This window comes from Arvicola amphibius, chromosome 7 (assembly GCF_903992535.2).
Source record: "Arvicola amphibius chromosome 7, mArvAmp1.2, whole genome shotgun sequence".
Taxonomy (NCBI): domain Eukaryota; kingdom Metazoa; phylum Chordata; class Mammalia; order Rodentia; family Cricetidae; genus Arvicola; species Arvicola amphibius.
In genome coordinates this window covers 80,116,019-80,142,227 of record NC_052053.1, presented here as the reverse complement: position 1 = coordinate 80,142,227, position 26,209 = coordinate 80,116,019, and the positions used below count along the sequence as shown (strand labels likewise).

The 26,209-nt window shown below is 49.0% G+C and overlaps 1 protein-coding gene across 3 annotated transcripts in view; it reads right to left on the bottom strand.

The window, feature by feature from the left end:
• The window catches only part of Ttc7b (tetratricopeptide repeat domain 7B), a 217,301-nt gene that overhangs the window by 188,265 nt on the left and 2,827 nt on the right, over window positions 1-26,209 (bottom strand). For 2 of the 3 annotated variants that reach the window (XM_038336771.1, XM_038336772.1), the window contains exons 2-3: window positions 4,847-5,001; window positions 485-653 (exon numbers count right to left, since the gene is read on the bottom strand). In XM_038336771.1, coding sequence (XP_038192699.1) covers window positions 485-653; window positions 4,847-5,001 — 324 coding nt within the window. Of the gene's footprint in view, window positions 1-484; window positions 654-4,846; window positions 5,002-26,209 lie in introns of those variants that run through there. The other variant, XM_038336773.1, reaches the window with a different exon arrangement.

The window sequence follows — 26,209 nt, the reverse complement described above, 5'->3', positions numbered from 1 at the left end:
ACTGGCCAGACAGCAGACACCCTGTTTCCCATCTTCCTTCTCCGCACACGCACACGCGCAGGCTGCTTCACGCCAGGAGAGAGCAGCTACACTTTCCTTGTCCCTTGAATGCAGACCCTACAGAGGGCTGCTACAGCGATGACTATGAAATCAGCAACTGGCCTTAATTAGCCCAAATGTAGTGCCAACAAATAAAACATGGCTGGCCCTGTGGCCAGATGACCATATAAAGCGAATTCCTACATGTGCTGTGAAGCCACTTCATTACCAAAAAGTCACTGCATAGATGGCATGGTATCTAGAAATTTTACCAAAAGGTGGAAACTATAGAACTGAGGTGCTGAGGAAACAAGGGGATGGGCTTAACATCACCCAGAACACAGTAGGGCTGACCCTGGTGGCCTGGCTGGGAATAACCAAGTTAATCGCCAGTCAAGAGCACAGAGGTCAAGCAGGGGCCTAGAGGAAAGCACACAGTCCTCACCTTTGGTAGCATAAGCTTCAGCGATCATCCGCAACCTGTAAGGAGGTACAGCTGTCAGCGGCAAGTCATCAAGGCCCACCCGGGCATAGATGTTCAGGGCTTCTTTATAATCTCCTTCCACATAATTCAACTTGGCCATGATCAGATTGGATTCTTGTAGGAATTCTGACTAGAAGGAAAAAGACAGAAAAAAAATTCCTACAAGATTACATGCAGTGTTCCCTAGGGCCCTGCTGCTTGCTTCAGGAAAACTTCCACAGGAATACTTGTCGTACCATTAGTCACAATAGCCCCAAAGTGCAAGCAACCCAAGTGCCAATCAAACCATGAGATAGCCATAAAGTTATTACTGTCATAATAAAAAGATGAATTACTGATACATAATACAAGATGATCCCCATTGGTAAGGAAAGTCCAGAAGGGTTGAATTTACAGAATCATAACTATGAGTGTGCCTGAGGCTGACATCAGGGAGTACGGGGCTTCTTTTTGAGTTAATGAAAGAAAATGTCTGAGAACCAACAGCGTTGATGGTTGCACGACTTCAGGAATACATGAGAGTCTCCCATCTGTACACGCAGTTGGCGCACCCTAATAAAGCTAAACTACACAAACTCCTGCAGCTCTCCGCTGGCCTGGGCTGGATCAAGGAGGAAGAAAGGCTTCCAGGGCAAAGTAGAGAATATGAGCATTGTCTCAAAAGAGGGAGGTGCCTGATATGCAGGTGGGTCCTGCCCAAGGTGGTGAGAGATACCCAAGAGGGAATCCAAACCACACAAAGTCAAGATTTCCAAAGGGTACAAAGGCAGGAAGCCAGTCATGATGGGGAAGCTGAGGTTACTGACTAGGGTCCCCTTCTGTGACAGCTAAAGGGTCACAGTTCTGCCCGTCCCCTCCCCCATTATCTACCAGCCTCATCTTCTGCCGGCCTCCCCTACACCCTATCAGCCAAAGAGAGAGGAAGCGCCCAGCTACCTAGATAAGGAAACATCCATTCTCCTCTCCCAGGACCTGTTCCTGAGCAAGGCTAAACTCATGTACACCTAGAAACATGCAGAGCCTGTAGCTGTAGTGGCCCTTGGGACCACACGGAGAAGAGAAGAGCAGCTGGGGCGGCTTCCAGGTAATTCTCAGAAGGGAACAGAGGCCACAGGCTGCCCTGGAGCAGATGAGAAGGTGAACAATAAGGGCCAATGGCAGCAAAAGGAGTCAGGGGTAGCCCAAGGGAGACATAACTGTATAAGAACTCAGAAGTGTATTTGAAGACAAAGACTAAAGCAGAATTGTGAAGGGAGAGAGGGTATAAAGAAGCCCCACCACCACCACTGGGGCATTCAACCATCAGAACGGTTTCCTAGGGAGTCCTCTGGCACCTTCCCCAAATGGGGATGGAGGTTCTGTTTGGGAAAATCTAAGGGCTTGCTTACTGCTACTGAGCTATGCACCTACGAATGGCTAGATGAGAAATAATTTTATGTAGCATGTATTTGCCACAAGAAAAACACAGAATACAAAAAGAAACAGAAGGGCCATCTGAATCAGCTTGAAGAAAATGACAAGCTCAGAGGCATAGGATAGCTGGTCCAGGAGGACCTTGCTGGTTGAGTCCATCCACAGCATTGTACAGTGAGCAAACAGCCAAGCTGAGGCCAAGACTGCTGAGCTTCCCTGCTGCGGGGAGAGCAGCCCCACACAGAACCAGGGCTGCCCTGCCCACCATAGGCAGCTTCCTTGTCCTCTGACCTCTGGCCCCAGATCTGCCTTGGCCGCATTGCCAGTTGGATCTACTCTTTTCATGTCACAATGGACTCTTGGTCAAGGAAAGAAGCGTCACGTTAGTGTGAACAGAGAACATGTACACATACAATCTGTGCAGCTCTAGAACACTCTTTACAAGTCAGGGGACAGTAAAATCCAGTAACTGGAGAAAATTCAGTAAAAGCAGTAAGATACCAGTCGATAGCCCACGTCCAGTGTATCATGGTAAAGTTTTAAAGAATTTCCACACTTGAACCCCAGGACAATCCTGAGAGACAGGAAGTTCAGAGAGGCTAAGGAACTTACCAAGATCACACGACTTGTAAACCCAGACTAAAACTAAGTCTGGAATTCCATTATGAAATTCAACATTACTACCACACTGGGTTGCAAAGGATGGAGGACAGAGACGTAAAACAGATGACTAACATTCCCAGAAGGTAAGGGGTTAGGAAAAGAAATGAACTAGATGTCTCCTCTTAATATGTATTCATAGAGTCATACCTCCAAAATACTGGGTCTGACCGGCTGTCATCATTGCGCCAGGGATCCACTGTTCTTCCTCCTTCTCCTGCTGATCAGCACCCATCTCCAAAGTCACCAGGTGCCCCCGGTTAAGAAAAGATGCCAGGCAGACAACTGTACCCTAACTGTTAGGGGAGGCCCAGCACTGGCCATGAGTTAGCAAGTGAAGACCAGCTTTATTATTATTATTATTATTATTATTATTATTATTATTATTATTATTATTTTCATTGAGCTCTATATTTTTCTCTGCTCCCCTTCCTTCCTCTCCCCTCCCCTTCAGCCCTCTCCCATGGTCCCCATGCTCCCAGTTTACTCAGGAGATCTCGGAAGACCAGCTTTTAAAGGCTCCAGTTGCAGTAGTGTGTCCTTGCTCCCCTGAGCATCCTACGTGACAAGGAAATCCTCAGTTAGCCTCTAGAGCCAGCTCACGAGCAGACAGACGCGGAGTCTGTTCACTCTGAGAGGCTTCCAGAGGCCCTGACATGGAATACTTGGGCCAACATTGTCCAAGACCTGTTACAACAGAGCAGAGGAGGGAGCCAGATGACAGAGGAAGATCACAGCTTGAGGCAGGCAAGAACTGGGAGGGTCCAAAGGGACCATCTCAAAAAGCCCACTCCAAACCTACCAAAACTGAGCCAGAGAAGAAAGGAATCTCCCTAGGTCACACAGCAAGTTGACAGGAAGCACAAGTTTCCAATCTAGAATTCCAAAAGAATATGGCCTTGGGGTTAGAGACTGCTCAGTGGTCAAGAGCCTGTGTTGTTTCTATAAAGGACTTGAGTTCAATTCCCAGCACCCATATGGTGGCTCACAACTGTCCGGAACTACAGGTCCAGATGCTCTGACACTCTTCTCTGGCCTCTGAGGGTATCAGGCACACATATGTTACACAGACATACATGTAGGAAAAGTACACATAAATAGAAAATAAAAGTAATTTAAAAAAAAAAAAAGACTATGGTCTCTCTGGGACTGAGGAGAGGAAGGGTGCACAACAGAAAAGTGCAAAGGCCAGGGGCAGCCCAGGAGGATTTTGGGACAGAAGGAGAAAGATGAAGTCAACTTATCAGATAAAAGGAAGAAGAAATCGTAACTTCCAAAGCTCCCCAGAAACTGTTGTCCTCAGTGGAAAACATTCCAGGAAGGACAGAGCATAAGACAGGCAGGCCGGAGGAGGTGCCATCAGCTAAGCCAGGGTGACAGCCTCTGGGATCACCCAGGAGACAAGCCTCCAGGCACACCAGTGTTAGCTATATTTAGCATCCGGGCACGCCCGTGAGGGATTAGTTGTGGTGGGATCTCAGACTGTACACAAAGGAGAGCGCTGGCTGAGCACAAGCGTCCACAGCTTTCTGCTCCCTGACTGTGGTTGCGACCAGTTGCTTCAAGCTCCTGCTGCCTTCTCTGGCTTCTCTCCCTTGAGTTCCTTTTGTTGGGGGATTTTATCACCTCTAAAAGAAACTAACACATTGAGAGTGATATCAGGAAGTGGCAGAGGCTGGACTCCAGGGCTAGAGGAGGGGTAGGGCAAGTAAGGTGAGCCAGGTTCATGGAAAAACCTGAGGAGAACCATGTGAAAAGGAGCAGACTGAGCAGCGGAGACCAGAAACAGAAGATGGAGAGGCAGTACCTGAGACGGCCTGGACCAGCAGGTAGGGAAGGGGTTACCAAGGTTGGGGGAGGTTCCTGGCTCTTCCACAATGAGGCAACACCTGGCCTATTGGCATCAGCTCTGGCTACAGGGTGTATGACATTCATTAACCAAGTGATTTAAGTAGGAATCTAGGCACCATTGTTGAATTATAATTAATAATGAGACTGTTTAAAAAACCTGGGGAGAAACGATCCCCTCACTCAGAAGAATGTGGCATTGCAGATTCCCCTGCGAGGCTGGCAGTCCTACAGGCCAGGCAGCCTAGGGTGGGTGTACTGATCGTGCAGGGAGCATGCCTGCTGAAGAGGACAACGCCAGCACTGTACACGTGTGCTCCAAACATACCCTGCTCACACTGCCCCAGGAGATGATGGCAGCACCACCCACCACCCCTTCCTGGTCCCAGAGGCCCACAGTACCTTGAGGTTCCCTCGGTCCAGGGCGGCAGTCAGATGCTTGCGCACTTCAGTGAGCTGGGGTCTGGGGCCTCGGGGACTGGCTCCCTGCCGCAGGGGCTTCTCCTTCAAGTGCTGCTCGAGCTTCGACTCCCCTAGGAGAAGTTCAGCCATATCATCTGCAAAGAAAAGCAAGATGATAAATGGAAGCAAGAGATGGTGTTTGTGCTGCAAAGAAAGCCCCAGGGACCTCAGGACCCTCGTGCCCCAAGGCTCCAGGCTCCTGGCAAGGCTCTCAGGAATCTTACAGTCTAAGGCTGGGTCTATGTGAGGGACTGCTTCTTAGCAAGGAATGGCAGCAGTGTTGGTTCAAGCACTCAGTCATTCCTCTGCCTCATATCTACTGACTCCGGAAAGATGGCTACATTTTAACATGGAGATTCAAGTTGGGAAAGGTGAAAGCAATTCTGTGATACTAAAACATGATGATCTTATGACACACATAATCCATTGTGGTCTACTGCCAAGAGAAGAGCAGGGGAATTCCCTACTCTGCCAAAGTCTATGGCCTTGAGTATGGACAGCGAGTCTGGGGACACCTTCCTAGTCACATGTCCTGAATGAAGTCTCTCTACAAAGCACGACTGTACAGCCCTGCCTTTGGGGAGTCTTTGTAGAAGTTTAGCTCATAAAAGTATATACACTGGGACTGGAGAGAGGGCTCAGGGGTTAAGAGCACTGACTGCTCTTCCAGAGAACCAGGTTCAATTTCCAGCAGCAGCATAGCAGCTCACAGCTGTCTGTAACTCCAGTCCCAGGGGACCAAACATCCTCACTCAGACATACGCGCAGGTAAAGCACCAACGCACACCTAAGTTTTATGCGTCAAGTAGTTGTACCTCCACGCCACGTTGGTTAATTTGCTTTAAAAAGAAGCCAGGTACAGTTCTTTGGAACCCACGCATCCAGACTGTTCTGGATGAACCCAGAACAACTCATACCCCAGCCTGACTGTGGTGTATTTTGCTGTGACAGACAGACAGAGGTAAACTAAACATATAGGCAGCTTGTAAAGGTCTAGAAGGACCCTATTACTGGCAGGGTCTAGGAGACCTCAGCTGGGTCTAACGGTTACAATGGACTTTAGGTTGGTTTTGGGGCAATATTCTTGTCACAGAATGGCAAACAGCTTTGTCTATATTGCATAAATTTACAATTAAACAGTCACCAACCACCAAAGGCCCAGTGACGTCATCTTTGCACCAGTTCACCCAAATGGCAGGAGCAACAGGCCTGGGTACTGCTGTCTGTGTCCTACGGATAAGACCAGAGTCCTCGGAGGAGCTAGAACCCCAGAACAGCTAAGCTAGGTTCCTGAGCATAGAATTCCTCAGATGTTTGGGAAGAAAGCAAATGTCTCGTAACATAGAGTCAGGTGGCCCACAGCAGCTTCCAGTGCCAGAAGAGAAGGAGGTTCCACCCACAGAGGGCACATGGACACAGACGTTGGCTGGTACAGATGGCAACACCTCACACAGCAGGCGGGGGGAAGGAACAGGCAGCAGGGAGAGCTGTTGTCACAGTTTCCAGAACCAGTGCGCACTTCACAAGCACAGCACACCTCAAGTGTCGATAGCCGCCCGTGGCTAATGACGTCATAGCGAACAAGCATGAGATCTGTAGAAGCTTGTCTCGATATCCATTTCTGTGTAAGTCTATGACCCCATAAAGGTGCCTAAAGTAATTAACAAAAAAGTGTGAGTAACAAAATTGGGGATCTACGTATATTCTTATCTTTATAGCTTGAATTGAGCACACTGAACAGAATCTTTTATTAGTTTGTTTTTAAACAAAAAACTCCTGGTGTAAGCTGTCCTGGAACCTGTAATCCTTCTACTCAACTTCCAAGAGTTGGGATCACTGGAGTGCCAGTGTGCAACAGGCCAGGAGTGCCAGTGTGCAACAGGCCAGGAGTGCCAGTGTGCAACAGGCCAGGCAGAGCTCAGTGGTTTTTCTTTCTTTCTTTTTCCAAGATAGGGTCTTGTTGTAAAGTCATGGCTATGCTGGAACTAGCTCTGTAAACCAGGCTGGCCCGGAACTCACAGAGATCCACCTGCCTCAGCTTTGAAAGCGCTAGGATTAAAGTCGTGTATGTCACTTTAAACTGTATATAGGGGAAAATGGAACTTTTCCTTAAAAGTTGTGAATTTCTATGTCAGAGTATTTATTAACCATAGTATTGATAAGATTATTGATCATCAATCCATGCCAACCTTTTCCTGTCTACTTTGGAGAGCCCAGCAGGAAGGGTACCAGGCTGAGGGATGGCACACTCTGTACCAGAGCCAAGGACAGGAAGGACAGAGAACAAAGGGTCTGGAGAAGAGAGCAGGTAGGTAAGCTCAGTAAAAGGCTGGCGCAGCAGGTTGGGACAGAAGAGGAGACAAGTGTGGCACCCTTGCCTTAGAGAGCCTGCACACAGGTCAGCAGAGCACCCAGCGTGGGGCACACTCAGGCACCCTGGAGACGGCACCACTACTATTCCCTGAAGAGCACAGTAAGACCCTACCCAGGCATTGCTAATGTTCCGCGTCTCGTGCCCAGCCCAGGCCACCCCAGCTGCTCCAGAAGCTCAAGCACCCTCACCAGGGTGTTGGTTTACCCATCTGCTCCATCTAGGCTGTAAGGCAGAATTCTGAAACAAGGGCTCGTTCTTTCCAAATTGCAAGTGAGGCTCTGGAGTCTGTGCCTAGTGCACCAGCAGGTGAATTAATCTATGTCAGCCCCGGACAGCTCTGGACCACAGCCGCCAAGCTTAACCCTCTACTGCCTGAGGCAATTCCCTGACCCCCACCTTGGCTCCTCTAATATTACAATTACACATGGCTGCTGTGGTTGTTTGAAAGAAAATGGCCCCAAAAGGGAGTGGCACTATTTGTAGGTATGGCTTTGTTGGAGTAGGCTCGGCCTTGTTGGAGGCAGTGTGTCACTGTGGGGGCAGGCTTTGAGGTCTCCTTTGCTCAAGCTTCCCTCAGTGTGACAGACATTTCCTGTTGCCTGTAAGATGTAGAACTCTCAGCTACTTCTCCAGCACCACATCTGCCTGCACACCGCCATGCACCCGGTCACCATGATGGACTGAACCTCTGAAACTGTGAGATCCATGCCCAATTAAATGGTTTCTTTATAAGAGTTGCCATGGTCATGGTGCCTCTTCACAGCACTAGAAACCTTCACTAAGACAGCTGCCCTGCTAAAGACGACCCTTTCTAGGTTTCCCAGTGGTTATGTGCTTGCAAGTGGCAATAGCATGGTCACCAAGCCAGTTCTCCTCACTGGACCCCCAAGGCTGGATGAGTCTGTGCTGTCTCAGAACGCTAGGTGCAGGCCATGAGAACGGCATAGCACACTGCAGAAGGACTCTCTCCAGACGCAAGCGGGCATGGCAGTGATCAGTTACTACGGCAACACTAACTTCTCTAGCTCCTGCTGAAGTCACTGCTCTTGACCTGTGTTACAGTGTCCTAATATCTGTCAGGGAAGAAGCAGGCTTCCAGGCCAACAAGTGCTTATGGTCTGACTTTAAGTTTAGCATGATAACCAAAAAAATCTCATGAATGCTTGTTTTACTCTCTAGGTTCCCTTTTAATCTGCCGAACAAATGGTTTTCTTTGTCCTCTTTAAAAAGAAAAAAGGTGTGTTCCCCTTCACTCATTCTCCCAGTCAGAGCAGAGAAGTAAGGCATCAAGAGCTTTTGCCAAAATATCTTTCAGAGACAAGACTCAGCTCTAATACTGGAGGGGTCTGGGTGGCCAATGTGGACTCTGCCTGAACCTGTCAGAGTCCTATGGGTCCCCAGTTCACAATCTACCAGCAAGAAAAGGGGCAGACATCACTAAACCAGTCCTTATTGCCAGAAATATCTGGCTACATGCTGGAACAAGAAAGAAGAAAGGCACCCCCAAGCCACAGGAGTATTAATTTCAGGTGGATTAAAGTGTTAAGTATAAATGGAGAAAGCATCAAACAGACTTGCACTCCCACGAGGGTGGAGCTATGGAGATGGAGTTTGTCCCCTCTGGATTAGTCACAGAAACAACCCAGAAGATGGGGAAAGGATAGCACAAAGCCCCTGAGAGCAGCTAACAGACATGGAGCTGCCCTCGTGTCCACTTGTGACTCAGGAACTCAGGCCTGCCCTTAGAAGTCTGCCCACCAAAGCCTTGAATCCGAGCCCTTCCTGCTCCTGCATGTACTGACCGGGCACGGGGCAGAGCACAAGCGAGTGCTATCTCCAGCTCCACAGGGAGCAGCTGGCCGGCAAAGTGGCCAGGCCTGTGGTTTCCATGACAGAGAAGCCCAAGCAGCACGAGGTGGGAGAAAGTCTCAGCCTTAGACCTGAACCCAGGTTTACGAGCTGTATGGGACTGACAAATCGCTTAGTCCTTATTAACTTCCTCGGGGCAATTGGAAGGCTCACACAAGACATGCAATGCATATAGCACGCACCAGGTACCAAGCAACACCAGCTACTAGGAATGATCCTTTCTTTCATGAAGGGCCCACTATGTCCCAGAATAGTGACACTGGATACTATAGGGTCTAAAAGCTCTATAAGACACATTCCCTATGTTTCTGGGGTCTGCAGCATTATCAGAGGAATGAAATACTGGGGACCGCTGACAGCCCAGTCATAGCATGCTCTTACTAAACACATGGCCATGTGCCAAGCAATTCCTAAAAACATCATTAAGGTGTGAGTCTATCACTGTCACCATCTCACAGTGAGCCAGGCAGGAGAGAGAAAGTGGCACAGCCAAGGCCACAGCCAGTTCACCCTGGAGCTCGGGTCTGACCCTGAAGCCGGGGTCTCTGACATCCACCACCTCTCTCCAACACGCCGGCACAAACCACATGGACCTTGGCATTTCAATGTGTTCAGCCTCCATCCTATGCCACTTGAGTCCCGTGGTTTTAGACTAGGCAGGTGGTTTTGGAATCCCCTTCCTGTCCCATCTGCTCAGACTCTCAGACAATCAGAGTGAGGAGGGGGTGTGAAGGGCCTGAGTCAGACAGATGTGAAAGAGGATAATTAAACAGATGGGTTTTGTTGTTGTTTGTTTGTTTTTTTTATTTTTCGAGACTCAAGACAGGGTTTCTCTGTGTAGCCTTGGCTGTGCTGGAACTCACTCTGTAGTCCAGGCTGGCCTTGAACTCACAGAGAACCACCTGCCTCTACCTCCTGAATCCTGGGATTAAAGGCGTTCACCATGCCCGGCTCAGATGGAATTATTTAAGCACACGTGTGGTCACCTGGACGTATGAATGCCCCTCTCTGATCAAAAGGACAATGTAAGCCGTGATGTGCACAGGAACTTAGAAAATGGCTGACTCACTTCCTCTTACTTCTGGCTCACTGTGGTCACCAGAAGGACTTGCTTGGGCCTGTGTAGATAGGGCCCAGAGCAAGCCCCAAGGCCACATGAAACACAGTGGCACTATCTGAGCCATGACTTGATGCATGAGAACCCATCTAAGATCCAAGAGCAGCAGGCTCCAGGATGAGCCCGCAGGTCACAGAAGCATGAGTGCCGGTGAGCCTGGAATCCTGGGATCCAAAGTAGCCACTGTAATAGGCACTGTGTTCTGAGCTGGTTTGTTACACAGCAATAGCCAACAGACTCAAAGACAGGAGGTTTAAAAAGCAAAATACAAAAGGAGGTCTATAGACTGTCATTACTGCATGGAAGGAGCAGGAGTGAGGTCTATAGACCGTCATAACTGTGTGGAAGGAGCAGGAGGAGTCAGGAGGTCTATAGGACGTCATTACTGTGTGGAAGGAGCAGGAGTGAGTGAGCCAATGGCTCTGGGGGTGAAGCATTGCCATGCAAGCCTAACATCTGAGTTCAATTCCTCTGAACGATGGAAAGTTGGAAAAAGAAAGCCAACCCCAAAGTTGTCCTTCTGCCTTCATCCGAATACTATGGCACATTCATGCCTGCTTTGCCATATATAAAGCTTAAAATACACGTATGGGCAGGTTACTTTGAGACGTCCCCTACAAAGCCCCAAGAGTGGCTGTGTTGGTGAAAGGCTGTGCAAGCAGGCAGCATGGGACGGACATTCATCTTCCACACTACAGAAGGCTCCTCATCTACAATGAAAACTTGATCATTTTCCAAGTGTAAAGTGAAAACCAGTATTTGGGTTGTGAAGTCTTTTCCAAGTTTATTAGTGATATAGTAGGAGACTCCCTCTCAGTCAGTCATGCAGCGACATGGTCCATGCACACACACTAACAGGCTTTGGGTTAGGTGACTTTTGTCTGACTATAAGCTGATCTAAGGGCTAAGCTATGACTCTTAGTTCACTGAGTGTACAAAATATACTTTCAACTTATGAGGGATGTGATGTCTAAGTTTTACTGTCAATGTCACTAGATTTAAAACCACCTTGGAGACACACCTCTGGAAATGAGTACGGGCAGTTAAAGGAGTGAAACTATCTAACAGATCTAACAAAGGAAGGAGGACCTGCCCTGCCCAGAGGCAGCACCATCTTATAGTCTGGGGTCCTAGAATAACAACAAGGGCAAAAGGAAACAGTCTGCAGAAGACCAGCATTGACCGCTCTCCATTACCTGATCCACTCAGATGGTGAGCAAGCTCCCATAGCCACAGCCACAGCCACAAGCTGTTCCTGCCACCAAGCCTGCCCACCATGGTGGACTGTGTCTCCATAAACTCTGAGCCAGAATAAATCTTTTCTCTCAGGAACTGATTCTCATCTTGTTTGTTCATAGCAATAAGAGCAGTAACTACTACAAGGAATTTATCAGGACATAACACCATTGTCAAGGGAAAGCATCCAAATATCCTTGAATTATGTGATTTTTACTACTATGTACATTCATTTGCTAAACCAAACATTAACCGGTTAACTAATTATAAATTTTTATTTGTTCGTATGTGCACACATCACAGTATACATGTGCAGGCCAAAGGACAATTTCTGGGAGTTAGTTCTCTCCCTCTATCATATGTGTCCTGGGGATAGAGTTTAGGTCATCAAGACTGGTAGCAAATGCCTTTACTCACTGAGCCAATTCACCAGCCCCTAACCAGCTCATCTAAAAGGAGAAAAGGTGACTTGTGTTATGGTGTGCCCTGAATTGTGAGTGGTTGCTCTTGACCCCCCACAGAGGAGGTCACAAGGCTTCACTCATCTTCCTAGAATCCAGCGAAGAGAAACGCGGCTATGACCACTCCTGAGGAGCCACCGCTCTCCGCCGGAGCCACGAGCCTCTCTCTCAGACGCTCCAGGTCCTCAGCGTCCCCCAAGTTCTTTTTTTTTTTTTTTTTTTTTTTTCGAGACAGGGTTTCCCTGTAGTTTCTAGAGCCTGTCCTGGAACTAGCTCTTGTAGACCAGGCTGGCCTCGAACTCAGAGATCCGCCTGCCTCTGCCTCCCGAGTGTCCCCCAAGTTCTTTAGTCTTACCTGGGAACCTGCGCATGCTGGGATTTCCTGCCTCTGTCTGCAGAATCCAGCAGCCTTTAAGACACATGGCAGGTCAGCTTGGGGCGGATTCCCCCAGTTCCCTTGGTCTGCGCTAATCCTGCACAGCCACAGAGCATCAGCATTTAGTTGGAGTCTGCTAGCTTCCAACCACTTGCTACGACTCAGAGGATGAAGTATCTGCCCTCAGAGCACGCACACCCCAGTAAGGGAAGACAGATAAGTCAGAAAGGGGCCAGGGAACGGTGAGAGGGTACAGAGAATTAAACAAGGTAAGGTGTCAATGACTGATGTCTTCCTCAGACTGAGTGGTCAGGCCAGGGAAAGACCAGCCAAGGAGAGGGCTCTTGAAACAATGACAGCACAGAGTCAGGAATGCAAAGACCTATGTATCGAAAGGGCATTCCAGAGAGGGGAGGTCTTAAGTGGCATGGTCTAGGACCAGCAAGCCAACTGTGCAGTCGGAGCAGAGGGATAGCACTGGGGGTGGCAGACACTACTGAGCGTGGCACGCATTCTCGGCGCTGCAGTCTTGCAGGGTTTGTAAGTCATGGGTAAAATGTTATGACTCAAGTTCCCTCCATCTGCTGTGTGGGGAGGGGACTCGGCGAAGAGACAAGGATAGAAACAGACTACTACGATACGCAGGTGAGAGGTGACAGCAATCTGGACAGGAGTGAGGTAAGAAAGAGTGAAGAAAGTGAGAAACAGACCAGGTGCGAATATAATTCAAAGGCAAAACAAACCAGGCTTACTCCCGCACTGGGTTGGAGGTATGGCCCCAACAAGTCCATGCCCCGACCTCAGGAAGGTGGGACTGTGCATTTTATGTGTCAAAGGGGACTGTGAGGGAACTGGAGACGGAAGAATTATCCTGGACTGTGTGAGTGAGCAGCTGAAGGTCAGCATCCAGGAGATGGGGCTACAGGGCAGAGGACGGGAGGCTACACTGTTCACCTTAAAGATGGAGACCACATGCTGCAGAACAGGGCAGAGGAGACACAGATCCACCCGTGGAGCTCCAGAAAGATCACAATGACCTTGATTAACCAATGAGGCCCACGTTTCATCTCCTCACCGCCATAAAGCTAAGAGGATACAAATGTGGGCTGATCTGTTACAGCAGCCTGGAAGTGATCTAATACACGGCCTATGAGAAAGGACAGAGACTAAAGATGATTCTAAAGACCTCGCAGTGAGCAGTGGTACCACACCACTACTTACTGAAGCAGAGGAATGAAGCCAAGTTCAACTTGCAATGACATTCAGTTTCCAGATCAAAGCTAGAGGAGACTGAGGGGAAAGGCCTAGGAAGAAAAATCAGGACTTGTCTGCTACAGAAACCAAAATTAGACCTGTAGGAAAAGCATTCCAGGCAGGAGCCGTCTCAGCAGGAACCCAGCAGGTGTGGTCTAGTGCTTCTGGAAGGAAGCCAAGCGAGTAACAAAGGCTGGAGCATCAAGGGAGGTAAGCAGCAAGGGAGGTAAGCATGCAGGCAGAGTCACGACTTTCAGCAACACAGAATCAACAACAAAGGGTGACTTTGACAGGGGTGGTCTTTGAGGAACTAGAGGTGCTGAGGCAAGTCCAATCAGTAGGAAGCAGTCATGGCTGGAACAGAGAGCAGGGACCCAGAACTCAACAGCTGCAGCTAGGACTAACAGTGCCTTGAGAGGAAAGCCCGGGCACCCGGGTGTGCAGTCTCAGAGAAGGAGACAATGGCAAAGCAGCACAGGCCGAGACAGGGAATGAGGGGAGAGTTCTGAGCAGAGGCGATTGGCTGTGTTCTCTGGAGGAGCTGAAGTCCGAGCAGCAGCAGGAGTGAAGCTGACAGACGTCCTGGTTGTAGGGCAGGGAGCCGTCAGGAGATGAGAGAGCGGGAGAGGCCTGCCTTGGAAGGTGGGAGCACAGACCCACAGAAGAGCAATGATACTTGCTTCCTGTGACCAGCGCATGGCAGCAAGCCCTACCCAGACAGGGGATCTGACCAGGGGTCATCGACAGCAAAGCAAGAAGGGCACACAGGGATCTGTTGTCTACTTTAAGCTGCACCACGTCACTCACCCCCATGGTGAACACTAGCCCAGCCCCTCAGTACTCACTCTGTCACGCTTTGCCCGGACACTAGGACCTGGCAATGGTGGGTGCTCAGTAAGTACTTCTGAAACCAATGAACACATATGTCTCCTTCCCTAGGCAGAACTCAGCCAAGGACACTGATCTCAGGGGACTGCTCCCCCAAAGCTTTCCCCACATTGGCCATGACTGCTGACCGTGAGGTCTCAGCACAGACCTTCCTGTTCCTACCTCAGGGTTTCTACTGGACAACTCCAGCTGTCCTTGTTTAAACTGTGACCCAGTTCACAGTGGGAGAGCATCTGGAACTCCTGACTGAAAGATGGCAAATGGCAAAGATTACGGGGCCCAGAAGAAGTTGGCATAAATGATCTTCTGGGGAAATCTTGGTAGTCAAAGTCCAGGCTTCATGCCAAAATCTCCTCCCTATATCCACACACAGCACAGAAATGAGAGAAGACAGGATGGGAGACAGAAGCAACTCGAGGAAAGAAGAGAGAACATGCTGGTCACAGGTACACACTATACTCATGTGTATACACTCTGTTACACACTATACACACGCGTATACACTCTGTTACACACTATACACACGTGTATACACTCTCAGTTACACACTATACTCACGTGTATACACTCTCAGTTACACACTACACACACATGTATACACTCTCAGTTACACACTATACACACGTGTATACACTCTGTTATGCACTATACACACGTGTATGCACTCTCAGTTACACACTATACACACATGTATACACTCAGTTACACACTATACACACGCGTATACACTCTGTTATGCACTATACACACGTGTATACGCTCTCAGTTACACACTATACACACGCGTATACACTCTGTTATGCACTATACACACGTGTATACTCTCAGTTACACACTATACACACATGTATACACTCAGTTACACACTACACACACATGTATACACTCTCAGTTATGCACTATACACACGTGTATACGCTCTCAGTTACACACTATACACACGCGTATACACTCTGTTACGCACTATACACACGTGTATACTCTCAGTTACACACTATACACACATGTATACACTCAGTTACACACTACACACACATGTATACACTCTGTTATGCACTATACACACGTGTATACGCTCTCAGTTACACACTATACACACGTGTATACACTCAGTTACACACTATACACACATGTATACACTCAGTTACACACTATACACACATGTATATACTCTCAGTTATGCACTATACACACGTGTATACACTCTGTTACACACTATACACACATGTAAACACTCAGTTATACACTATACACACATGTATACACTCTCAGGTACGCACTATACACACATGTATACACTCAGTTACGCACTATACACACATGTATACACTCTCAGTTACACACTATACACACGTGTATACACTCTCAGTTACACACTATACACACGTGTATACACTCTCACACACTATACACACGTGTATACACTCTCACACACTATACACACGTGTATACACTCACACACTATACACACGTGTATACACTCTCACACACTATACACACGTGTATACACTCTGTTACACACTATACACACGTGTATACACTCTCACACACTATACACACGTGTATACACTCTCACACACTATACACACGTGTATACACTCTCAGTTACACACTATACACACGTGTATACACTCTCAGTTACACACTATACACATACACACACTGTTATATACTCATACATATTCTCAAACATATTCACTCATACTCAGTTACACACTCAAATTCATTCATACATCCCGATGCTCATGTACTCAGTTTACACTCACTCTCTCATACACATACACACATTCACAATTATATACTCACACATGCTCACACACACATTCACTGTCACAATCTTTTATAGGCTCACCCCATCCTTGCTCACACTTACTTTCTAACACACACACACACCACGAGTACATGAACACAGACTTCCTCTACAAAAATCAACCCAAGAAAAGAAAGAAAAGCTGCAAGCCAGTGGCTGAGAGCTGATCTAGCCTGTCTCCAGAGCTCTAAGGGCAGGAAACAACCACAGGGCCGAGGATGTTATCAGGCTAGCCCAGAGGCTAGGAAACGTCTTCTCAGGAAGTCAGCTCCACTTAAACAAATCAGACACACCCAGAGAGAACTGACAGGATCCCAGAGGAGTCAAAGCCCAGGTCAGGCCAAGGACCATGTTCTGTGAGGAGACAGGAACCCTGAGTACTGCGTGGGGACCACAGAGGACACTCACTGTGACAAAGGGGCTAGGCCTGATGAACCCTCCAGTCCTAGCAAGACTTCAGTGCCAGGACAATGGGTAGAGACAGGCAGGATTCCACAGGAAGCGAAGCAAACTGCATGGCTTCTCACAGACCCTATTCCCAGGCTTCTGGGCCCCGCACCCAGTAGAGATCAAATCTTTTGGCCTGGGCCACAGAGCAAAAGTAGCATTTGCTGCAGGTCATGGACTTGGCGTGCCCTGCAGGACATCCTTATCAACTGGCCAGTCCCAGGCACTAGAGAGTTTGGGAGAACGCCTTTGACTCTACAAGAGCCATGGAAGGCAGTGCCTCCAGGTAAGCAGTCTGCAAGTATGTGGAGCAGAAGGGCAAAGAGGGCAGTAGAAGGGACCCAGGGCCACCTCTCAGATACCCACAAGAGCTCTGGGGAGGAAAAGGCTTGGTGCTGGGTCATCACTAAGAGAAATCCATCAGACAGGATATACAAGAGCCCCAGGCAAGCCAACCAGGGAAGTCAGCCAACACCAACAGGCTTGCTTCTGGACCAGATTTCACACTCCCTCCTGTGGGCTGCCACAGCCCTCATCTGACTGCCACACCCAGCCCTGACCTGAGCACCGGCTATACTGCGTGGCCTCAGGGCAGTGGGTGTTCCTCAGTGGAGAGTCAGCGTTTGAGAAGCAAATGAGTCTGTAAATTCCTCAATGGTGGTGTGTTCATTAACTGTGCTCCACTGTGTCCTGACCCAGTTATCAAGGCTTGGTGTCCATGAAATCATTAACTGTGTACCAGTTGTGTGTCTAGAACTGGTGCTTGGGGTATGGCAATGAACAAAAGCAACCAAAGGTTCAGCTCTTGGACCTGACAGTATAGTGGTGACATTTATCTGCTCCCATTTCATATACAACTCCCGGACAGCCTGTGCTGGGCTCACCAGTGTTGAGTGAACGGCTGGAAGGGGAGGGCCCTGAGCCTGTCAGCCAGCTGATATCATTTGTCCTCAGCTCTGGGCCTTTGTCACAGCCCCACAGGAAGCTCCTGCGCACATCCACTATCACCGCTGTCACTGTCGTGGTACTCCCTGCTCGCTCTGCCCCTCTGAAGAGTCAGACATCTGAACCCCAACACTTTCTATGATGGTTTGAATGAGAATGCCCCCACAGGCTCATATATTTGCAACTTAGTCCCCAGTTGATGAACTCTTTGGAAGGGCTAGATGGTTTGAGTAGGTGGAGAAGGTGTGTCTCTGAGATTTCAAACGTCCACACCAGGCCCAGTGTCCCTCTCTCTGCCTACTGCCTGTGGACAGGATGTGAAAAAGCTCTCAGCTACTGCTCCAGCGCCATCTTGCCTGCTTCTTGGCATGATCAGAGGCTAACCCTCTGAAACAATCAGCAAGCCCCAATTAAAGCTTTCTTTGGTAAGAGTTGCCCTGGTCACAGTGCCTCTTCATAGCAATGGAACGCCGACTGGGGCAACTTCCTTCCCAGACCAGGCTCTTTCCCCAGCCAGCTGCTTCTGTTCTTCGCTCCTCCAAGAGCCAGGCACAGCGCGCCTTCCCTGCGGCCAGACAGCAATGTCCCCTGCCCCTGCACCAGAGTTCCTTCCCCTGCTAAAGCACTCCAACCAGCTGTCCTGCCTGCCAGGCCTGCCAAGTAAACACCTCAAGGGTAGGTTGTTCATTAATTATGTGCTACTGTATGCCCGATAACATAGTTGGGGCTTCCAGTATTAAAGCCAATCTCTGTCCACTAGGATGACATCCTCTGAATGTGAAAAGCACCCACAGGCTCATGTGTTTAAATACTTTGTCTCAACTGGCAGAGATGTTTGGGAAGATTGTTAACGTTTAGGAGGTGGAGTCTCAATACAGGAAGTAGTCACTAGAGGAAGGCCTTGAGGCTTTCTAGCCCAGCCCACTTCTGGCTCACTCTCTGCTTCCAGAGCAAGCGCACAGGAAATGTGAACAACTGGCTTTCTGCTCCGCCACCACGCCTTCCCCACCACAATGGGCTGCACCCTCAAACTGTGAGCCACAAAAGCTTTTCCCTTAGGCTGCTTTTGCCGAGATTTTGTTTTTGTTTTTGATCGCAGCAACAGAAAAGTACCTACGACAGCTTGTCTACTTCTGCCACTGTCCAGTTCCCGATCCTGCCGGCCCTGTACCCTGCCAGGCCTATCCACTGCCACGGTGCCCTACCCACTCGGCCCTCCAGCAAACCAGCCACGCCCTGTGGGATGGTGGACGCTGTCACTGTCCTCCCCAGACTCGGGGTCTCCCCTGTCTCCCCACATGAACGATCACTCTCACACCTGGTCCAGGGACTCCCTGTAGCACAGATACCTGGCACAGTGGTGAAGATCCATGCTTCCATGTGCTAGTAAGGGCACTTGTCACCCTTGCAGTGGACCGGGGTTCAATTCCCAGCACCTACACAGCAGCTCACAACTGTCTCCAACTCAAGTCCCGGGGGATCTGAAGCCTTCTTCTCACCTTTGCAGGCTCCAGGCACACATGTGATACACATACATACATGCAGGCAAAACACCCATATACATAAAATAAATAAACCTTTAAAAAATAAAACAAAAACCAGAGTCCTGCTCCTTGACCCCAACAGCACACCTGAAGCAGAAGCTCAGCAGGTTCAGAAACCTGAGTCCTTGACCTGGACTGTAAAAGCTGCCTGGGGTGACCTGCTCATCCTGTTCTTCTGCCGTTCCTGTCACCTGCTGTCCCTGTCGCCTGCTGCTCTGTCTGCACACAGGAGATGCTCTTTAATTCCTATGATTCAAAGCAAGGGCCTCAAAGCTGCCAGTTCAAGCCCCAGTGATTCTGCTTAAAAATGTAGCTTGAGCCCCTGCCTCAGCCAAGAAGAGCACCACCTGTAAAGGAGATGCCTCCAGACATTTCTGAAAATCTACAATGCCCACAGCCCTTGTCTTCACTGAACCTCCAACCATGACAAGGCTCGGTACCCTTGGCACTGCCTGGGGACTTGGTAAGAATGTAGACCCCTATGAGATTTGCTCCAAAGGGTCTCCAGAAGTGGAGTGTGGTAACCTGGACTCTAAACGAGCTGTCTCAGGAATTCTTTGAACTAACCAGGTCAGAAAAGCATGAGAGCTAGAATAAACAGACCTGGTCCCAGGAGAGCTGGACTCCATCCGTGAGCAGCCCTGGGTCCTAGTCTACTCATCCCCTCAATGAGAAGTACCATAACCCTTGGCCTCACTTGGTTGATAGGGAAATTACCAGGAATTCACATACAAGTTCACACCCAGCATCTGGCAGAGAAGTCTAAGGGATGCCATCAGGTCTCTTTTCCTACTGACACCATTTTAACAGCTTCAGTTCAGGAAAACCAGCTGTGAGGACCAAATGAGGCCCTTGGTAGTGGGGGCGAGAGTATGCACATGCCAACTCCAGGCCCAAAGGAGCCACTCAGTACAGTGCTGGCCCCTTCACCTCTGCTACACGCAGCAAGCAGGGAAAAACAAGCCCTCAGGTGGCAGGGCGCTGCCCCTGCGCGAGGTTTGTGGTGGCTTGTGACTGTCCTTCATATTCTGTATGACACTGTTTAGCCTAACAGCCTTGTCTCGTGGTTGAGGGGGTGGTTTGGGGAGGCATATGAAAACCTTCCTGGACTTCTCAATGGGACACCAGCTTTCACACACATCAGCTGCCTGCAAAACTCCACCATCTGCCAAGCATGAGGTCACCCAGAGAGAGAAATAGTGCCATGTGAGGCCAATAGGAACGAAGAGCAAAGGCTGCTCTCAAGTGCCCATCCAGACCACGCTGGCCAGGCAGCCCCAGGGCCGAGGAGGTGAATCTTTGGAATGCCTTCAGCAGTGAGTAATGAGCACACACCTGCCTATTGTGGTCTCAATGGAGGAACACATTACCTCACACAACAGGAAGCCCCGAGAAGAGCTGCTCCAGGCAGAAGCCTTTGGTCCCTCAATAGCCACATTCTTTCTTTAAACTGGGTCAGCCTCTCCGGGGCTGGGAACCATAGTGGGTTCAAGACAGCAGCAACTCCAGGCTTCAAAGGCAGAAATAGCTTTTTTCCAGACAAGAAAATTGCCTATTTTCCCTTATAAGCACATATAGGGGTTCTTCAGCAAGAGGGAATCTTTCCCAGAAGCCCCTGCATCAAGTAAATACCCACTACTGTTTCACTAACTAGAACTGTCACATGCTCATGCCTCAGCCAATCAGGGCCAAGCTTAATTTATAGGCAGTAAAACCTTAGAACCAATCACAGGCTTGCAGTTAGAATCACAAACAAGGGCCTAACCACAATGAAAAGTTCTACAGGAGACACGGCTGGCAGCAGAATAGGGTGGAAAGGAAGATGGAAAGTGGCACTCAAGAGTGTGTGTGTGTGTGTGTGTGTGTGTGTGTGTGTGTGTATGTATGTGCGTGCATGTGTAGGGAGGGAACCCCTCACTTCCAAGGCAAGAGACCCTCATCCTTACTTCCTGAGGCCTGCTCTATTTGCTCAGAGAATGGGGTGGGTGGGCCAAGGCAACACAATACTGCACCAGTGAGCTGTGAGCCCAACTCCATCCACAATTTGAGGCCAGAAAAATAAAGGCCCTCGCCCCTCTAAAAGTTAGCAGCTTGGTGAAGAACAAGAGAGGTGGTGAGGAGAACAGAAAGAGCCTTGGCCATAGAATGAAGACGGTAACACTGCCACCAGCAGCATAAAATGGCTGGCCCATGGTGACATTTCCTCTGACCAAGTATTGAGATATTGAGATAAGCACTATTAGGAACTGTAGGGAGTCCTTACAGCTATCTTACAAGTTTGACACTTCTACTATAGGCCACAGTACATGAGCAGTAATTTCTGAAATCAAGAACTCTCTAAAAATAGAAAAAAAATGTTATTTATTTGTGTGTGTGTGTGCGTGTATACACATGCATGTGTATGTATGCAGGTGTGCTGACCCGTGTGGATGCCCTCACACATGCATGTGCATGTATGCAGGTGTGCTGACCCATGTGGATGTCCTCACCCATGTGTGTGCATGTATGCAGGTGTGCTGACCCATTCATGTGCATCTGGAGACCAGAGGTTGGCATTGGTAAATATTCCTTAATCACTCTTCATAGAGGGTCTCACTAAAAATAGAGTCCATCTTTTTGGCTAGATTGACCAGAAAAATCTGGGATCCCGTTTCTGCTCCCAGGACTGGGATTACTGATACCTGCTGCCACATCCCAACTTCTTTTCATGGGTTCTAGGGTTCAAAGCCTCACTCATAAGCAAGAACTTTACCCACAGAGCCATCTCCCCAGCTCCCCAAAGCTGGTTTTTACTGTTATTCATTTGAGTAACAAAACCCAAGATGAACTGACGCCTGTTCCCAGTGTATTTATCCCTTTGCAATAACTATACATAACTTCGGAACATGAATGGAGTGCTGCCCCAGACCGCAATGTCCAGGTTATATTCCATACTCTGAAATAGCCCTCACCTGGAAAGTGTCTGACTTCAAGGGATCCAGTGGACTTGGGCTGTGCCGGAGCTCTACCCAGAGTTCCCCAGGCCCTCGCACAGGGAACTCAACAGGCAAGCTCTAGGGCTCGCGTTCCAACCCACTCCGCTTGCTTCTCCTGTAGCTGCCCAGGGCTTTACAGGGGGCAGCTCCTTCTCTGGGCTCCCTCTCCTGTGAATTAGACTTGATGGGTAGAGTTCAAAGTTTTTGTTCTCTGAGCATATGCGCCCTTCCTTCAAAGTAAACCTTAGGGGTTTGGGTCTGCTCCCGTAAGTGAGGCTCCCCAACAGCACGGTTTGAAAAATGACACTTGACATAAAGTCCAGGGTCTCAACATGGTCCACACAGTTATGGGTGCCTTCTCTGTGAAGGAAGGTAGCCAGGAGGTGTGATGACAATATTTCGTTTGTGATCCAACACATAAAGCTTGCCTGAAGGTCAGAGCACAGAGGGAAGCCACTAGTTAGCCATAGAGGCCAAGCAGTGGTGGTGCACACCTTTAATTCCAGCACTCAGGAGGGGAGACAGAGGCAGATGTATCTCTGTGAGTTCAAAGTCACCCTGGGCTGCACAAGATTGAATCTGTCTAAAGAAGAAACAGAGCTCACACAAAGGTGATCCCAGCATTTGGGATCATACGTCTTTAATCCCAGCACTAGGGAGAAGGAGACAGGAGAGATATGGCTGGGCTGAGAGAGGAATATAAGGCGGAAGGAAGCAGGAGCTCAAGGCGGTCTGAGGATTCAGTCTGAGATGCAGTCTGAGGATTTGTAGGGACAGGATGGCCCCTTTGGTCTGAGCACTGGTAGAGGTAAGAACTCTGGCTGCTCTGCTTCTCTGATCCTTCAGCTGTCACCCCCTAATAGCTGACTCTGGGATTTTATTATTAAGACCAATTAGAATCCATGCTCCAAGGAGGAACTTGGACCAGACCCCAACAGATGGGTAGGCTCTGACCTTCACTGAAGACCCCAGAGCTGAATGGCATGAGCAGAAGAAGAACCATAAACCAGGGCCCAGGAATCTAAACTAAACTAGCCCAGGGATGAAGGGAAGGGACACTGCTCCAAGGTGATGGGAAGATGAACCAAGCAGATGAAAGTCAAGAATCCTCCCCCAGCCCAGAGCCCCAAAGTCCCTCCATGTATGACGACTCACGCCACGGGGAGAGCAGAGCAGTCCCAGCCCCAGTGCTTGCCCTAAGTCAAGGTCTTTCTGCCCTCACTGCAGGGACCATGAGAACCAAAGCCTAGTGCCAGTAACCCAAAAGTAAGGCCATATTCTATACCACAAAATATGAGCTTCAGGGGCAACAAGACCATTTTTAAAAGCAGGACGCTAGCCAGGAAGCACAGGTAGAGGTTCATGGGAGTTCTCACTGCCCTGGGAGCAGTTTGACTCCCGGAGGCTTGTGGGTATCCCAGGAATGTCCTAAAAGATCATTCCTAAACCCTGTCTCGAAAAAACCAAAAAAAATAAAAATAAAAATAAAAATAAAAATCATTCCTAAACAGCAAGGCCACTATCTCACTTCACAGCAGAGATTCAGATTATTTCCCAAGAAGACCTTGGGGCACCAATAACAGCCTCTCTTGAGAAGTCTGCAGCGGCTTCAAGATACTAGGAGTCTAGACAGGGAAACCGTGATGCCATCCAAGCCTTCAAACACCAAGGAGGTCAGCCACAGGCAAACCAAGAACCTCTCTCATAGCATGGTCCAGATAAATTCTGGAGCCAAACTTTGGCTTTAAAAAGGCACCATTTCCCTACCAACCCATCACCAAGAGGTGATTAAAATATCTCCAAGTCTCCCCAAATCAGATGGGCTGAGATCCCTTAATGAGAATTACCATGTGGGCTTCCCCGCTCCAGGTGAGCTCAGGAGCAGGGCTGCCTAAAGAGATAAACTGGCTAGAGAGAGATGCTACAAGACCTCACAGTGACTGCCCAGGATCCATAAACGCCAGGTCCTGCCACAGTAATATATGAGGCTCTCGCCAAGCACCAGTTCAGATATAGCTTTTCCAAGTCTCTGTCTCTCACTGTTTCCCCAGCCAGGGCCACATGAAGCCCTGGGGACAAGAAACACCAGCTCACCATGTACTGAGCTTCATAGGTAGCAATCCTTGTGGCCACGTTAATAGAGCAGCTGGTATCTTACCAATGGAAAGGCAGGCTCAGAGAGCTTAGAGTTGGCTCGAGGTCACTCGGTCAGTTCCAGCGACAGTCTGGATAAAGCCCATGTGCATTGCACATGACACACGGTAAACCTTAAGAGGCTAGAAGATGACTCTGGGAAGTCAGAACAGGAATGTTCTATGGAGTACCCAGGGGGCCAACCACAAGCTGATGTATACCTGGTTCTCTGCCTTGACTCCTAGGCTCCTGCTGTTCCTCACCCCTGTACCCACTGAGTCCTAACACCTTGTCCTTGCCGAGATGCAGATGGGAACTTTCCACATGTGGGGTGGGCTAAGAATCTACCCTAAACTTCAGGTAGCAAGAGCTTAGGCTTCAGTAGAAATCTCTCTACTGCTTCCACTTAAGAGATTATCATCTTTCTAGCACAGGCTGGCACACAGCCAGCCATTACAACCAGGTCGTGATTTTCTTTCTCTCTCTCTCTCTCTTTTTAAGACAGTGTGGAATGAGGAGCTGGAGATGTTTGTGGCTCATGGAGCAGGTGGATAAAGTCTGGCTTACCAACGGAGAAGTTGACCATCTGGTTCAAGGTCAATCAGCCAGCTCCAGGAGGAGTCTGGATATGGGGAGAATGTTCATTTACCATACCCAAGGCACCGAGTTCCATCCGTAGCACAGCATAAATCAGACACATAGGAATGCCTACAATCTCAGCACTCTTGGAAGTGAAGACAAGGGATCAGAAGTTCAAGGTCATCCTCAGCTACACAGTGAGTTTAAAGCAAGGCCAGCTTGGGATACATCTACTTGTTTTATAAAACAGCGAATAAAATAGTGCATACAGCGGGGGGTGGGGGGCAGTAGATAGATAGCTGGTTTCCTTTCCAACTTGACGTTTGACCTTTTCTAACTTGCCCATCTCTTGGCAAAATGTCTAGCCCCATTTATCTCCAGGGTCAGGATGGAACAATAACTTCCAGTGCCCACAGCTTAGAGTCTCTAGTGAGGAACGGCCAGGCCGTCCTTCCCAGAAGGAGCTGTCCCTGCTGAGCGGAAGCAGAGAATCAGCAGCTGCTGCTCTCACCCCTCCATGGCTCCTACCTCAGGCAGAGAAACCCCAGAGCCGTAGGTGTAACACACAAGGTCCACCCCACGCTCTGCCTCCACCCAGGCCGGGCCATGAAGCGCCCTCTCCAGAGCTGGCTCCTTTAGCTCCTCTGGCCCTATCTCCCATAAGGCCTTCTCAGCAGGGCATCCCAAGCCACTGCAACCACCTATCTACTTTTCAAATCAGCAGTCCCTGCAAGTTCCCACCCAACCTTTACCTTTATCCCTCCAGCAGCACCGACCACCATCAGCATCCTGCTTATGATGCAATGAACACATCACTTGCCTCACTGGCCCTTCCCCGCCGAAAAGTGGGCTTAGGTGTCTGTTCACTAATACAGCCTTCTGTAGCACACAGTAGGTTCTCAATATTTATAGGACTGATGGAATGAAAGGGTAAATAAATAAATAGTCTGCTAATAACTTCTAACAACAACCTATAAGCATTTGTCCTCATCACCACAGACAAGTGTTGTCTTTACCCCTCATCAAGAAAACTCTTTGCAACAAGATGGAGACTATTATAGAAAACCACAACCAATCAAAACGCAGAGCTGTGGCACCCAGTCCCAATTGATACATCTACAAAACACTCCCACACCTAAGGCTCCGTGGTTATTGATGGAAGACTTCAGAAACTTTAATCATTTTTTCCTGTCAGAGTCTACTATTCCTTATAGCCCAAGCCACCAACGGATGATACAGCCAAGGATGACCCTGTACTCTCCCCCACTCTGAGGGGTTGGGATTATAGCTATGCC